This window comes from Rhinolophus sinicus, chromosome 14 (genome assembly GCF_057876585.1).
Source record: "Rhinolophus sinicus isolate RSI-liver-muscle chromosome 14, RSI-T2T, whole genome shotgun sequence".
Taxonomy (NCBI): Eukaryota; Metazoa; Chordata; class Mammalia; order Chiroptera; family Rhinolophidae; genus Rhinolophus; species Rhinolophus sinicus.
This window is the reverse complement of record NC_142514.1, coordinates 67,380,781-67,398,082: the sequence shown is the minus strand read 5'-3', so window position 1 is coordinate 67,398,082 and position 17,302 is coordinate 67,380,781. Positions and strand designations below refer to the sequence as shown.

At 38.9% G+C, this 17,302-nt stretch overlaps 2 protein-coding genes across 5 annotated transcripts in view; one reads left to right on the top strand and one right to left on the bottom strand.

Annotated features, from left to right (window-relative positions):
* Nucleotides 1-10,947: 10,947 nt before the first annotated feature.
* On the bottom strand, nt 10,948-13,491 carry LOC148755715 (uncharacterized). The gene is made up of 2 exons (XM_088791302.1): nt 12,791-13,491; nt 10,948-12,598 (listed from the first exon to the last, which is right to left on the bottom strand). Exons 1-2 carry the CDS (start codon nt 12,804-12,806, stop codon nt 12,246-12,248), a joined length of 369 nt encoding a protein of 122 aa, XP_088647428.1. The 5' UTR covers nt 12,807-13,491; the 3' UTR covers nt 10,948-12,245.
* Nucleotides 12,310-17,302, top strand: part of LOC109439539 (guanylate-binding protein 7-like) — a 29,339-nt gene continuing 24,346 nt past the window's right edge. For 2 of the 4 annotated variants that reach the window (XM_088791301.1, XM_088791300.1), the window contains exon 1: nt 12,310-12,345. The gene's annotated coding sequence lies outside the window, so the exon portion shown is untranslated. Of the gene's footprint in view, nt 12,346-12,481; nt 12,621-17,302 lie in introns of those variants that run through there. The other 2 variants (XM_088791297.1, XM_088791296.1) reach the window with 1 other exon arrangement.

The following is a 17,302-nucleotide window of genomic DNA, read 5'->3' as shown; positions in this document are numbered from 1 at the left end:
ATAGTAACTATTCATGGCTTTGTGGGCCACACAGTCTCTCTCTCAGCTATTCAGTTCTGCCATGTAGTGCAAAAGCAGTCATAGACAATACATAAATAAATGGCCATGGCTGTGTTCCAACAAAACTTTATTTTCAAAGATAGGTGGTATCCACAGGCCATACTTTGCTGGCTCTTGCTTTATAAAAACAGTGGTCTAAGTTCTGTGTATCTGCCTTATGTTCCTTAAGTAATATATGGATTAGACTGTATATGTTAGGATATTAAAAATGTTTTGCAGTGTTTCAAAATATTACATGATGAGAGAAAGGAGGGAAGCGGCTAATGCCACTAAATCTGTTTTAATAAACCTGCTTTTTCTAATTGTGTCCCATTAATTCCATTGAGCCCCCTTCCTGCCGTCAGATGGGGAAGGCCTCCTTCCACAGTCGAGCACATGCTGCTGAGCAGTATTTCACAGCTGACCAAGTCAGACATACAGCGTATTAGATGGAGTATTTATGTAAATAGGCTTTGTATTCTCCTTTCCAATTGCAACAAAGGAGTTAAAAATACATTTTTTTGTTTGTTTTACTTTACTAACAATTGTCACCCCAATAAACTTTAATTAAAAAAAAATACATTTTCATTAGTTGAAGAAACTTCATGGTAGAAAAGAATAACCTTCAAAGCCAAATACTGATTTCTTTATTAACCATTTGAAAATAAGAACATTGACGTGACAACATGGAAGGTATTATGCTAAGTGAAATAGGTCAGATAGAGAAAGAAAAAATACCATATGAACAAAATAAACAAATAAATGAAACAAAACAGACTCATAGATACAGGGAACAAATTTATGGTTGCCAGATGGGAGGTGGGTTGGGGGACTGAATGAAAAGACAAAGGGATTAAGAAGTACAAATTAGTAGTTACAAAGTAGTCATGGGGATTTAAAGTACAGCATAGAGAATATAGTCAATAATGTTACAACAACTATGTATAGTGCCAGGTGGGTACTTTGTAAAGTATGTAAATCACTTTGTAAAGTATGTAAATGTCTAACAACTATGCTGTACACCTAAAACTAATATAAAATAACATTGAATGTCAACTATAATTGAAAAAAATTTTTAGGGGGGAGATGTTTAAGGGGGAGGAATTTTAAGGAAGGGGAATAAGAGGTTCAAATTTCCAGTTATAAAACAAATAACTCATTGGGATGTAATGTATGGCATAGGGAATATAGTCAAAAATATTATAATAACATATGGTGTCAGATGGTCACTAGACTTATCATGGTGATCACTTTAGGTATATAAATGTTGAATGACTATGATATACACCTGAAACTAATATAATGCTGCATGTTATCTATATTTTAATAAAAATCTTTCAAAAGAAAAAATAAAAAGGCATCAAGGACAAAATAAAATTCACTAATTCTCTGTAGTGTAAAACCTGTCATAAGTAGGAGTATCATATTTTAAAATGTATTTGCAGGGTTTGTTTATTTGAAAACAATAAGAAATTTGAAACTAAGCAAAATTAAGACAGAAAATCAATAAGGAAAGAGTGGACTTATGAATCACACTATAGAGCAAACTGAACAAACAGGTATATGTAGAATATTATATCCAACAGAAGCAGAAACACATTCTTTTCATATAAACTTGGAACATTCTCCAAAATAGATCATAGGTTAGGTAAGCCACATAAGGAGTCTTAATAAATTTAAGGATTGAAATCATAGCAAGTGTCTTTTTCTGACCACAGTAGTACATTTGATGCTATATGTATGCATTGGTTTATTTCTGCCTACTTGATTCTGTTCCCTTAGTCCATATGTCAATCTTTAGTCTCATACTGTTTTAATTACTGTAGCTTTGTGATATATTTTGAAATCAGAAAAGTGATGCTCCAGCTCCAGCTTTATTTTCCTTTCTCCAGATTGCCTTGACTATTCTGGAACTTTCATGGTTTCAAAAGAATTGTAGAATAATTTTTTTGTATTTCTCTATAATAGGCCACTGGGATTTGGGGGAGAAAGTATTGAATCTGTAAGCTCATTTGAGTAGTATGAATATTTAAAAAACATTAATTCTTCCAGCCCATGGAATTGGGTATGGAATGTCTTTCCATTCATTTTGTCTTCTTTAGTTTCTTACATCAGTGTCTTATTATTTTCACTGTACAAATCTTTCACCTCCTTGGTTGTTTATTCCTAAGAATTTTTCCACTTGATAATATTGTAAACGGGATTGTTTTCTTAATTTCCTCTTTGGACTGTTCATTGTTAGTGTATAGGAATGCAAGTAAGTTTTGTATGTGGCTTTTGTATCCTGTAACTTTGTTGACTTGGTTTATTAGTTCTATCAGTTTTTATGGAGTTTAAGGTTTTCTACATAGGATAATGTCATCGTATTTTATTTTTCTTCTATGATTTGGATTTTTTTAAATTTCTTTTTCTTGCCTAATTTATTGAGCTAGCACTCCAGTATTACGTTGAATAAAAGTGGTGAGAATGAGTCTTGCTCCTGATCTTAGAGGAATAAGAATCCTTTTCTTGTTCCTGATCTTAGAGAAAAAGCTTTCAGCTTTTCATCATTGAGTACGATGTTAGCTGTGGGTTTGTCATAGATGGCCTGTATAATGTTGAGGTCCATTCTTTCTATACCTAGTTTGTTGAGTGTTTTTATCATGAAAAGATGTTGAATTTTGTCAAATGTTTTATGTGTATATATTGAAAACATTGTATGATATTTTAGGGTGCTCAAGGGTGCAAAATATTTTATTTAACAATTTGTACTTAGGGAAAAATAGCAGCTCCCACCCTGAAGGATGATTGTATAAGTTTTGTCCTTCATTTTATTAATGTGGTATATCAGGTTTATTGATTTGAGTATGTTGAATCATCCTCACATCCCAGGGATAAATCAAATAATACTGTAAGGGTGCCAAGAATACACAATGGGGAAAAGATAATCTCTTCAACAAATAGTGTTTAGAAAACTGAATATCTATAGACAAATAAAAATGAAGTTAGACCCTTACTTTACCCATACACAAAAGGCAACTCAAAATGGATTAAAGACGTCAACATAAGGTCTGAAACTGTAAAACTCTTAGGAAAAAACAGGGAGAAGGCATCTTAATGTTGGTCTTGGTGATGATTTCTTGGATATGATTCCAAAAATATAGGCAGCAAAAGCAAAAACACACAAGTGAGACTACATCAAACTAAAAAGTTTCTGTACAGAAAAGGAAACAATCAACAGAATGGAAAGGCAACCTATGGAATAAGAGAAAAAAAATCTTTAATTAAAAAAATTTTTTTATGGGGAATATTGGGGAACACGGACCCATCAGCTCAAGGCAAGTCATTGTTTTTCAATCTGCTTGTGGAGGTAGCAACTCACTGGCCCAAGTGGGAATCGAACCGTTGACCCTGGTGCTATGAGCACTGAGCTCCAACCAACTGAGCCACCTGGCCACTGGACAAGATATTTTCAAACCATATATCTGATAAAAGGTTAATTTCCAAAATATAGAAGGAATTACTACAATTCAATAGCAAAAAAAGTAAATAACCTGATTAAAAATGGGCTAAGGACCTAAACAGACATCTCTCTAAAGATGACATACAAATGACCAGCAGGTATATGAAAAGATGCTTAACATCACTAATCAGCAGGAAATGCAAATCAATACTACAATGAGATATTACTTTATACACATTAAATTGTAATTATTTATTAAAAGATAGTGTTGGAGAGGATGTGGAGAAATTGGAGCCCTTATATACTGTTAGTGAGAATGTAAAATTGTGCAGCTACTGTGGGAAATAGTATAGAGATTCCTCCAAACTTAGAAATAGAACTACTATGTGATTCACCAATCCCAGTTCTGGATATATTAACAAAAGAATTGAAATCAGGACCTTGAGGAAATAGCTGCATCTCATGCTCCTTGCAGCATTATTCACAATAGCCAAGGTATGGCTACAACTTAAGTGTTCACTGACAGGTTAATAGATAAAAAACTAAAATATGGTGTATACAATACTATGTAATATTATTCAGCATTTAAAAAAAAGGAAATCCTGCCATTGGCAACAACATGGATGAATCTGGAGGATATCATGCTAAGTGAAATACGCCAGTTACAATAGGACAACCAGTGCGCAATTTCAATTATATAAGTTATCTAAAATTGTTAAACTCTTAGAAGCAGAGAATACAATGGTGGTGGCCAGGTGTTTAGAGAGAGGGTGGGGTTGGTGGGTATGGGGAATCATTGTCCAATGGGTATAAAGTTTCAGTTATGCTAGATGAAGAAGTTCTTGGTATCTGCTGTACAAAATAATGCCAGCGTTAAAAACATGGAGTTGTGCACTTCAAAATGTGTTAAGAGGGTAGATCTAATATTTAGTGTTCTTATCACCAAAAATGAGAGGGTAGGGATTTGGGGAGGCATTACGTATGTCTATTACCTTGATTGTGGTGATGTTATCATGGGTATTTGCATATGTCCAAACTCATGTACACATAAAATATGTGCGGTTGCTTGTATATCAATTATACCTCAATAAAGCTGTTTGTAAAAATTCTGGAAAGCAATTCCTCAGATCCAGATGGTTCCTCCTAACTGGTGAATTTTAGCAAGTATTGAAAGAAGAAATAATACCAATTCTATACAATTTATCCCAGAACATAGAAGAGGGAACATTTCCCAATTCATTCCACAAAGGCAGCATTATCCTGATACCATAATCTGATACAAACACTACAAAAACAAAACAAAACAAAAAAAACTACTGACCATTATCCCTCATGAACTTACATGCAAAAATCCTCAACAAATTATTAGCAAGTTGAATCGAGCAATATATGACAATAATACACCTCAACCAAGTGGGGTTTATTCTGTGAACACAAGCCTGGCTCAAAAACCAATGTAATTCACCATACTAAAAAGTCTGAAGAAGAAAAACCAGTTGATTATACAGAGATGAGAAAAACCTTGACAAAATATAACACCTATTCATCATGAAATTGTCAGCAACCTAAAAGAAAACGTGAACCTTTCAGGTTGATTTAAACAAATCTATGAAAACCTTCACCTAACATATTTAATGATGAAAAACTGAATTATTTGTCCTTAACTCAGGAACAGAGCAAGGATGTCTACTTTTCATCACTCCTGTTCAATAGTATACTGAAAGGCTTAGTACAATATGGCAAGAAAATTTTTAAAACGCATTTAGACCAGAAAGAATGAAATAATATTGTCCTTATTCTCAGACAACATGATGATCCATATTGAAAGTCCCAGGGAATCTACAAAAACAAAACAAAACAACAACAAAAAAGAACTCTTGGAACTAATAAGTAAGTTTAACAAGGTCTTAAGTTACAAGATCAATGCACAAAAATCAGTTTTCAACTGCATTCTATATAAAAGCACTGAACACTGGAAATCAAAAATTAAAAAACAACAACACTTGCAATAGCTATCAAATAAAAGGAAATACTTAGAAAGAAATCTACCAAACATGCACAGGATCTCTCTGCAGAAAACCATTCTAAGACCTAGAAATTATGGGACAGATCACAATCCATGAATTATCTTAGATTCCATGTCCCTTGCAGTTACATACAATGTTCCTTCTACTCACTGTAAAGAAGAAGGTTCAAGACCCTTCTTTCTAGAGTTAGCCCTGACAAAGTCATGTGCCTATCATTCATCAAGCTGCACTGAGCACTGATAGTATGTCCATTGTGTGTCAGGCTTTTATCAAATAGAAAGGGGAATATATGGTCCAGAACTCAGAGCGCCAAATAATATGCCTACCATACACACATACAAACATCCCACCCTTCCCACCCACTGAGAGCTCTTTGACAAAGAGGACTTTGGAGAACACAGACAGGCAAACTTACCCAAGTTTCGTTATGGAGATTTTTTCCCAACCTAACTCCAAAACAGAGTCCCTGGGAAGTCAGATAAGACTGTGTGAAAAGCAGCAATTGCTGAAGCTACAGGGATTCCTCTATTCAGAAGATACTGGTTGAGAATCCCGCAGATACTCTGCAAAGGAGGGCGAACACAGTTGTAGTCCTTCTCTTAAGGAGCTAACAGTCTAGTAAATACAGAGATTAAACAAATAAATACAGAAAATTAATTGCCCAAGAAATTGAGGGGAGAGGATAGCTATGGTTTAAAAAGGAGTTGATCTAAACTCCCTACCCCAAGGTATCTCAGATGGCTCCTTAGTATCTCTTAACCGTATTTCTCCTTATTAGTCAATTAGTAGAAAAAAACTAATTCAAGTTGGGATGGAGAGATAGGAAGAGAGAGATAACTTATCACCTGGCCCCAAAACACAACTTTTTTTAAATTAAAGTTTATTGGGGTGACAAGTGTTAGTAAAGTTACATAGGTTTCAGGTGTACAATTCTGTAATTCATCATCTATAAATCACAACTTGAATAGCGTCTCACACTCAGCATCTATCTCTCCCTTGTGAATTGCTAAGTGAAAGAAATGAGAGCAATGAGCTCCATCTAGTGGCCAACATTTTTATTTCTCTTCAGTGTTTTATCACTTAAATTTGTGTTTATTGCCCGTCTCCCCCACTAGAATATAATATGGGCAGGAAATTTGTCTGTTTTGTTCATCACACAATCAGCCATCCAGAACGGTGCCCGATACATAGTAAACACTCCGTACAACAAATATTTTTAAACCTATGAGTGAACATCTGATATAAACAGTGTACCATCCCAACTCCATTCCTGATGCTTCTCCCACAAAGTTTAACATTTGATTATTTAATAGCATATTGAATGTTACAAGAATTTGATAGTTATTTTGATTCTTCTACTATTTAGAATAGAATCTTCTCCCTCCCCACGAAGGATTTCATCATTATCACTTCTTTATAGAGAACCTGGTGTTGATTTACGTGCCTGCCACTGTTCAGGGGAACCTATCGGCATACAGCACGTAGTACTGACTTTGGACCAGTAGCAGTGCCACACGGACATTGCATGCTATGACAAATTGAAGGAGCAAAGGACAGTCCCCGTAGAAACCCTCCAGGAGCTGAGAACCTGCATAGAACCTGAAAGAGAGAGGCCTCTGAAAGCTTAAGAGCTCCCTCATGAATGTGAACCAGGAATTCCAGAGGCAAAGTCAAACTGAGAAAAGAAACATAAGACCTTCCTGAGAAAAGCGACTTCTACAAGGTCCTAACATAGTAATACTCACTTGTGTAGCAGCGTGTTCTAACACTAGTAGCCGGAAGCCACACATCAAGTCCATGTCTTGTAAAATGGGCACAGCACTTGCCGAAGTTTTCACATGGACAACTTTTTTTATTATATCTTCCATAAGGACCCCATATTTTGGATGAATTATTTTCCTACCAATCTGATTTGTAACGTCAAAATGCATTTTTTTCTTTTTAAAAATAGTTCCGAGACTGTGAAGAATTTTGCACTGACTCAAGTAACCAATGTTAATATTAAATTGCTATAAATCGAGTCACGTGTGTGTGTGTGTGTGTGTGTGTGTGTGTGTGTGTAGAGACAGACAGGCAGATAGACAGATAGATAAATGGATACATAGTTACCTTGGGAAACCTTTCTATGGGTAAATGTACAATTTCTATTATGATTTTTGAAATATATAAACTAATGTTTGTATAGCTATTATAATCTGGCTGCAAAGCATTAATTTACTGTAATAATACACACACACAAAAAAATTTTGCATTTAAAATAGCTACACGAGGCCAAAAACTTTTGATAAATATAATTGTGCCTATTTAAGGTGTCCAATGTGATAATTTGATGTACATACATGTAGAATGGTTACCAAGATCAAGATAATTACTACATCCATAACTACCAACATAGTTAACTCTTTCGTGTGTGTGTGCGTGTGGTGAGAATGTTTAAGATCTACTCTCAGCAATTTTCAAGAACACAACTCTTTATAGCAGCAATGTAAGGTGGAAAAGGCTGTAGGAACTTACAAACTCAGACTGAATTGTCTTTTTCTGCCTAGAGCAGGTCCTTCTTAGTACTGCTCTAGGGTTATAAGATAAAGGAAGAATGCTGTTCTGCCTACCTGACTCTTAGCCAGAATTGACAGCTACCTCTTGACAAGCATTTCCAGATAATGAGGTATTGCTAATAGCGTCTACCCTTAATCTCCCCGTCACTCCTCTATTGTCACCTGGAAGGCTCATGTAACAGTGACGTGAGATGCCTTTGGTAAGCAAACTAGAAGAGTCAGTAAACCATTAGAGCCATAGATGGATGACTGCATATGAGAAAACCAATAAAAATACTAAGTTAAAACTGATTTCTTTCTCATGTAACTATAGTAGTAGGTCCAGGGCTGGCGTGGTGGCTCCATGATTTAGGGCTCAGCTTCCCTCTCTACCATCCTATGGTTTCTAACTGTGGGGGCAGAGCCCCAAAAAAGTAGTTTCCAGGCTCTCGGCCTCACATAGAAAAGTGTTGGCTCAGGTAGTAAATGGCCAACTGTGATTGCATGGCCATCAGCTGTGGCTAGTTGGCCGTCAGCTGTAACCAGTGAGCCATTGGCCACAATATAACTGCTGTGGCTACGCTAGGAGAGAGAGAGGAGAGAGAAAGATGGGGGCTAGCAAGAAGATGGCGGCTGGGCTGGCAAGTGTGGATGGCGGTTTGCGGACAGTGTGGATCCAGCCTCCATTGAGAGTATAGTGCCGCCAGAGAGAATATAGTGGTATGACTCCCCTACCTATGGCTCCGTGGGTGTTCCTTTTTGGCCTCACCATGTCCTGCGTTCTTATGTGGGGAGCGGGAGCAGAGACCCCGCAGGCCTCCCTGCACGACACATGGCGCAGCGAGCAGGGTCCCCAGCATGACACTAACATTTGCAGATTCTACCTGGTGGTCCAAGAGGGCTGCAGTAATCACAACTGCACTGAGAATATCAGGGAAACAACACCCAAGGGAGTGATAAGGACGTGCTACCCCTTTAAGACATTTCCTGGAAGCAGCACATCCAGCTTCCACTTATATCCCATGGGCCAGAATTTAGTTTTATGGCCAACCTAGCTACAATAGAGGCTGGCAATGCAGTCTTTCTACAAGCGCCCATGTACTCTGCTGAAATTTGGGGCTCTATTTCTATAGAATACTAAATATTGGGGTATAATCAGCAGCCCCATCCTAAAGATTCTCTTTCCCTTTTTCTTAAGGAATAATTTTATAGTACTTACAAAGAAACAAGCACACTTCTATGTTTTTTCAGGTCTAGTAAGTCATCTAATCCTCACAGTAGCACTATAAGTAAGGTTCTATTACCCACATTTTACAAATGAGGAGATTGAAGCACAGAGATATGAGTAACTTGCCCAAAGTCACACAGCTAGAAAATTGTAGAGCTGGGATTTGAACCAGCCAGTTTGGCTTACCCACCATGCTGTACTGCCTTCTCTCAGCTATATTTCAGAAGATTTTTTAATCTTTTATGTGAGGCAATGGAAAAGGCTTTATCTACATAAGTGAGATACTATCTTTTAATTCAGCAGAAGAAATAAGGAAAATATATCTATTAGCTATTAATTCCAGGGAGTCACTCATATTTCTCTTTTAAACACCAACATGAGTATAAGGTATAACACAACGCTTGTCATGTGAACAAAGCATTCAAATGCCCAGCATCTGCTCATTGGTCATTGAATGAACATGTGTGTAAACTAATGACAACAACAGATGGCAAATGAAACACATTTACGTTTTCTCTCTACTGAAGCCCCACTAAAATAACAGGAAGGAGATTCTTTTAAGCCCCATGAGAACAAACACAATAAAAGGAATGACAGTGGCAACAAAATTATAGAAGTTAGAAAGCAAATGGGCAAGTGGTACCTCACAGTAGATTTAAATAAGCTGAATCCTAGACCAGTCATGGAGAAAGCCAAAAAAGCAACTCGGTTAACCCGCACAGAACTCTCCAAACGTTCATGACCAAATACAGGAGAATCACTTAAAGGCTTTTCTACTAAACAAGCAGATCTCCAGATCCCCACCCCTGGCCTGCCATAGCTCCACCAATTGGTCACCCTTCACCTCAGCAAGAGATCAGTAGTTTATACTCTGGAGAGGGTAAACAGAGTGTCTGAATTAGGAGAAACCAGGCACTGTGAAGGGACAGCGCTGAAATAGAGGCAATAACTGACCGTCAGCATAATGAATGTTGAGATCTTTAGCCCTGTCTCCCTTTCTGCCACCACCCTAGTCCCAGCCAAACTCATCTCTCACTCTAACAGCTTCCTAACAGACCTTCCTGCTTCTGCTCTTGCCTGCCCACAAGTCTTACCTCCAAGGCAGCTAGAGTATCTTTCTTAAAATTTAATTATGATTACATCATTACTCTGCTTAAGATTTTCCAATGTTTCAGAAAAAAAATCTAAATGCTTTTTTGTGGTCTTCAAAACTCTGCATGACCTGCACCTGCCTTCTTCTCCATCCTAATCTGGAAGCACTTTCTCCCTGATCACTATGTTTTAGACACACTGGTCTCTCATTCCTTGAACATGTCCAAGTTTGTTCCCATATAAGGGCCTTTGCAACTGCTATTTTCCTTTCCAGAATCTTTTTTTTTTTTGCAGAATTGCTTCTTCATCATCAATTCTGGGTTCAAATGTCAGCTCCTCCGAAAAAAAAAAAAAAAATCCTTTACTGATCATCCTGTTCAAACTATCTATCTCCACCCATCACTGTTTCTTTTATAGCACTTATCACCCTCTGAAGTCATTGTATATATTTACTTGTCTATTGTCTGTTCCTCTGTAAGATTTAAGACGTACATTTTCTCTGCCTCATTTTCCCTAATAGTCTCAACACCTACATACTAAGTCATATTAGTTCAATGTGAGAAAAAGAAAAAGCAGCAGCTGGCATTGGGAACTGAACTGACACCTTTAAGGCTTCCGTGTAGTTAGGAACTAGCCATGGTGTGTGTCGCTGTAAAACAGAACAATCTGACAGAGCACCACCATGAGACAAAATCACTCTGATCTTGTCGGAGACAACAGACAAGTCACTTCACAACCTTGTTTAAACACAGATTAAAACAAGGTCACTTCCTCCTCTTCCAGCTAGTACAACTGTTGCTTCTTGACCAATTACAGATTTAACCTTGAAATTTTCCTCCCTTCTTTTACACAAGCTGTATTATAAAACCCAATCTTAAAATTACCCCCACATCCTGACAGCACCCCAAACAGAAAGAATCTCCATTTCCCACAAATCACCTCCCCACAAATCACCTAATACAATCCCAAATCCTATGTCATTCCTAACACTCTGTTATTGAAACGTCCCATGGTACGCTAAGGTGTGTGTTCTCCCTCGTTGCAAAAAAGTAATAAACTCAACTTACTGGCGGCCTTTTGGCTGGAGACTATTGACTAATGAATGCCTCTCACAACAGCTCACCATCCATGGGTAGACTACCTATTGTACACTGTAATTTCTCCATCCACCGTATCATCTTCTGAACGTCCTTGTGCCTGGGTGAAGAATATATTCCTTCAATGAAAGATTATCTTTGTTCTTCCCTAGGGCTGAATAGCAATACTACTGCCATTCCCACTCCATATGTCCTCTCATCTTCTTAAAAGAGGAGGGGAAGAAAATGTAATAATGAAACTCGATTCTTAACAGAAGCTCTCCTTTTGCTAACACCGCCCTCCCCAAAGGTTTAACTCGCGCTGTTCCTTTTATTAACCGATTTTCCTTCTACTTTTAAAGTGTTGTTTATGTTCGTCCTTCAGTCTCACATCTCCCCCTCATTCTCAGTTCTTTGATCAAACTCATTTTACTGTTCAGGAATGTTCTGAGCGTTCCTCGCTGTTTTTCCCCCTCACCCCTATCATGGGTGGTAAATATAACTTTTGCATAATCTCTCAGCCTTGCCCTCTCTCCCGCAGCTTCCAACATTATCCTAACTACAATTCTCCCCTTGCCTAAGCCCTGAGGCCGCAAAGTTTGCCTTTTGTTCCAACTCAATCCTCCTCCTATAAACATCCCCAACCCAACCAGTCACACACATCCAATTAGTCCTGTGTCGATATTTCATACGCAATCCCCAGCTATATTCAAGTCCCCGCCCCATCTCATCCCCCAGTCCAGTTTCATCCAGTCCGCGATCCCGAACGCCCCTCAGCCAATCCGCGCTCGGAATCGGACCCTAGCGTCAGTCCCGCCCAGGCTCCGCCCCCAAGTCCGATTCCCGCCCCACTAGGCCGGTGAGCCCAGGACTCCAGACGCCGAGGCAGGGTTGTCGCGCGAGGGAGGAGAGTGGGCTGTGAGGCAGGGCACTCGGGTGCGGGCCCGGCGTGCGGAGTAGTGTGGAGCGAGGCTGGGAAGGATAGAGGTCGGCCGGGCTGCGCTGCGCTTGCGGGAGCAGCGCTTCTGGAGGGGCTGGGAGGAAGAGCCGGAGCTGGATTCCCCTCGGGACTGGGACTCGCCCTCCTGAGCTGACCATCCCGACTCTGGCGGACCGCGGGGCTGGCTGCAGAGGGTCCACGCTGGAATTAACAGTTTCCTCTGGAAAGGGAATGACACAGAGGTGATTGGATTCGAGGGTGGTACTCCTGGGCCCCGGTCATCGATTGCCCCTTTTGCTCTTGATTTTGCAATTTGGGTATTTTGAAATCAGTGTGGGAAGGGCAACACCGACTCCAGTTCACCCATAACCGGGATTTTTAATAAAAAATAAAGCAAAGGCTGTTAACCTACGGTGTAAATGAACCATAGTGAATCTAAAGTTTTCAGTTAAAAGAGTAAAGCAGTCTAGTCTGTTGCTTTTGGAGTCCAAGCAGCTTTCGGAGTATGAGCCCCGCACCCAGTACGGATGTCATTCCTCCACCCCCGTGACACGTGGGCTCCACTGATAATCCCGGAGGCAAGAATTGGGGTTGCCTGCTCACGTGCACACCGGGCACCAACGGTGCAGATCAACCACTAGAAAGTTTTACCTGACCTTGTGCTAAAACTCAGTTCCTGCCAACTCATACCAGTCAGCCATACTTCTCTTTACTGCGGAGAAAATTATAATTACACGAATCCCATTTTTCCAGAACAGCTTTTCAGCAATTTCAGGATCTTGTCTCCTTAAGTATCGTGCCGCCTAAATATAGCTAATGTTTCCACTCTTGCTCCAATGGTGTGGCTTATTGTTCCCATTGTACTAAACCAGCCAGTACCTTGTTCACTTTCTAGATGCCCTCTACTGCTGTAATCACTGAACCTTATAAACATGTTCCAGAAGTGAATGAACAGATAGAGCGTGTAGTACAAATCATCTTTCCTTTGGTCAGACTCTTAGCACTAACCTTTTTTGCAGTCACTTCACATTAAGTCTTCCTTGAGCCTGCAGTTACCCTGAATGTTCTGGACTTTGTAAAATTAACTAAATATCTTCCTACGTCTCATCTTCATATGTGGAGTGGTTAATAAGTTGGTCATTTAGGTTTAAGTCCAGAGCTTCAAACTTTTTACAATTCATTTGATTGCCTTGCTTATATTTTACCTCTGGATTCTGTCCCCAACAATTCACCAGCCATCTCAGCTTCAGATCACACTCCCACATCTGTCACACGTACCTTCTATATCTTCGTTTTAAACAGTCTACTCCTATGATAATAAATGGACAGTTTAATTGTCTATTGATCATGCGTACTGTAATATGGTGTTTACCTTATATGTAAATGGCCGTAATCAGGCTTACTAGGTCACCCTGATTCACAATTGCCTGGTTTTCTTCACAGAACATTGTTTTAAAAGAGAAACTAGAAAAATATAGTGAACATGTTGTTTAGAATTAAAAACCGTATACCTTTGGATTTTCTCCAATTTTTCAGTGACATCCAACTTTTCATATTTATTCAGCTTATCGGTGAACATACCTATGGAATATTAATTGCATTTAAAAAGTGCTGCTTAAAAATGTGTTTATTTTAATGATATATTTTTTAAAGTTTTGCTTTTGAGATCACCCTTCTTGCCCCTGCTGTTTTTCAAGTGCCTTTATGTCAAAATAATCCTTATACTTAGCAGCATATTTTTGGGGTGCCATATTCTGCCATCCTTCACCTATAAAATATAGTAAAATGCTGGATAATGTTGGGGGCCCATTTTAGATTAATAACCATGAGTTTGTGGTGAAACCAAGTCTGTCCAGTGTGACTTTCTCCAGCAGTCCACAGCGTCATGGGCCACAGAAAAAACAGACACTGGTAGTTGAGTTCATCCAGGGCTAGGGTTTTATAGACAGGTGAAAAGACAGACAAGGGGGTAGGCCATTGTCAAGAACATTGTTGAAATGATGGAACTGGCATCTAAATTAGAAAATAAAGGAAGGTGAGGACTGACTGGAGGAAGGGGAGGCGGCCTCCTAGAGATCTTGATGATACTGAAGAATAGTACTTTGGAATAAGTAAGCAAAATGAAAGGATAGGTACCATGTTTCCCCGACAATAAGACCTAGCCGGACAATCAGCTCTAATGCGTCTTGTGCAGCAAAAATTAATGTAAGACCCGGTCTTATGTATATTATATTATGTATATTATATTATTATCACATTATATAAAACTGGGTCTTATAGTAAAATAGGACCCGGTCTTATGTATAGTATACTATGTATATAATTTCATATTATTATTATATTACAGAAAAACGGGTCTTATACTAAAATAAGACCAGGTCTTATATTAATTTTTGCTCTAAAAGATGCACTAGAGCTGATTGTCCAGCTAGGACTTATTTTCGGGAAACCATGGTAGTTTATGGTCAAAGAGCAGGATGCTTCAATTATTTTGGAATTAGACCAGATTGAGGTAATGGCAAGGTGCAGGGTACGACTGACTGTAGGACAGAGTGACTGAGGTGGGATGAAGAAGAGCAGTGGACATGGAAATGTCAGTTGTTGGATGTGTGGTGTCTAAAGACATTGAAATTACCTGGATGGTCACAGTACTTGGAGTTGAAGAGAAAACTGTGCCCAAGGACAAAACCCTTCATGAACGACAGGGAGTTATCAGCGGGTCAGGAGAGACCATCAGTGAGGCAGATGAGGGAGGTAATAGCCTGGCAGTGGTAAAAGGGACATCACGAAAGAGGTAGGTGGGGCAGGTAAAAACAAAAGCCAATGTTGAGGAATAAAGAAGTGGTGTCTTCAGGAAACTATAAGGTTCGAGTTAAAGCAAAGAGGTACAGGGAACACTCTGAGAACATAAAGATATAATGGGATTTGCTGATGATGGTGCAAGTATTCCAAAAGATACAATGGAAGGTTTAGAAAGTTGGAAGAGAAATGAAGAACTGGGTCAGTGCCAGGTAGTACATTGTGTTGTGGAGGGAACGTGCTGTCAAAGACTGAGAAGATGTGGGACTTAAGCTTTGGGATTTTTCAGAAGAAAACAGGTCGATTTAATGTCAATTCCCTCGTGGCTTGAGGGCATGGCTGGGATGAAATCTCCCAAGAGCTGCAGTCTAAACTCACACGTGATCAGCCAGTGACTTACAGTGTCTTCTGAGATTACCTTCAAACCAAGGATGCATTTATTCATCTGTTTGGAAGCATGGGTAAACTGAGCCTCAACAAGAGCCTTATTTGTTATCTTATTGTTAAGTTTTAAGAGTTCTTTGTATATTTTGAATACTAGTAGTTCATTCGATACATCTTTTGCAAATGTTTCTCCCGGTGTGGGGCATGTCTTCTCATTCTCTTGAAGCAGTACCTATGTTTTTTATCCTCCTGAGACCACCGTCCTTTAAATTTTGACAAGAATTTCAAATGTATTTAATCATGGTTTTCAACAGACTTTGTAAATTATAAAAATAATGTAAGCACAACCAAAAAATAATAATTTAGGCTATTAAATTTGAAGACAAATTAAAATGGGCTATAACATTTTAGAAGATATTTCTTAGAAGATAGTCTTCTAAGAAATCTGAAGGTAGGTCATTAAAGGTAGTGGTTAAATGTGCAGCTCAAAGAGTCTCATTAATGACCCAGCTTTCTTTTTACTTTATTCACCGACTACCTCATTTTTTTCCCAGGACTGCTCCTCTTGCGTTCCCAAAATGACAGCTGTAGTTCTAGACCTCACACTTCAATTCAACACAGTAAGAATGGAAACGCACTGTTTCTCCCAAGTTTCCTTTGTTCTCTGTGAAAAAAAAAAAAATTCCCCCAGGAGCCAGAAACAGTTCTGGACAGGAAGAAAGTGACCACAACATACATAAACGAAATCCAATTTGTTATTTTATGTGTATCTATTAACGTTAATAAAAGCCAACCCAGATTGAGAGAGGTAGGACTTTTTTTTAGATGCAAGACCATTGAAATCAGGAGAATTCTTTAAGCTCAGGAATTTCGAAGTTTGTTAATACCAAACATACGAAGGTTTTCCTTTTATAAGCAAAACTTTACAGGACTTTTAAGGGAATCTGGGCAAGCAATGGGCCATGACGTGCAGACTCTCCCAGGAAAGGGAAGTGCTATGGTCAGCCTGTTCTCAGGATAAGCTGATAGGGGGCACATTCTGGTGTTTAGTATTTGCTCAGGCTTGGGGCCAGACAGAGTTCAGGGTCATTAGGGAGGAGAGATGCTTGACTAAAATTGATCGAGGTAAAGCAGCCGGTAAGAAAAGAAAAGGGGTAATTTTGAACATTTAGTCAACTTCTCACTTTAGCAAGTGAGACAATTAATACCTCTGCCCATGCCTCCTCCATCCTTCTCTTCACTGATGCCAAAATTCAGCTTCACAATCAAAGAATATTACACTACGAAGGTGGGTTTATTCTTTCATACCGAGAAGGAAAGACTAAAGTCTTTCAATACCACTTTGTAAGGCCTGACTAATTCTGAAAGACTAGAAGATATATCTGCAGGTCATTCTATGGGTAGCTGGCTGTTGGGTATTTGTCCGGCTATAACCAAAGCGTTCATGATCAACCTCGTCTTCACTTGATTTCCTCAGCAGATTTGCTGCTAGAGTAGAGCTGTTCGCTGCCCTGACCATAACCTCCTATATACCTACATGCAGGATTTTCAGTATATTCTTATAGACTGATAAGAATAGTGGCTGTACACAGACTTTGTCTCTTACTGTTGTTCTCAGCACGTCAAACAGTCTTCTAAATGGCATCACACAAGCTTCTCATCCCAACCTTCACGTTGATAGGCATGGCCACACAGAATATGGGGGCTTACTTCTAGCAAAAGTAAATTTGACCTATTGACC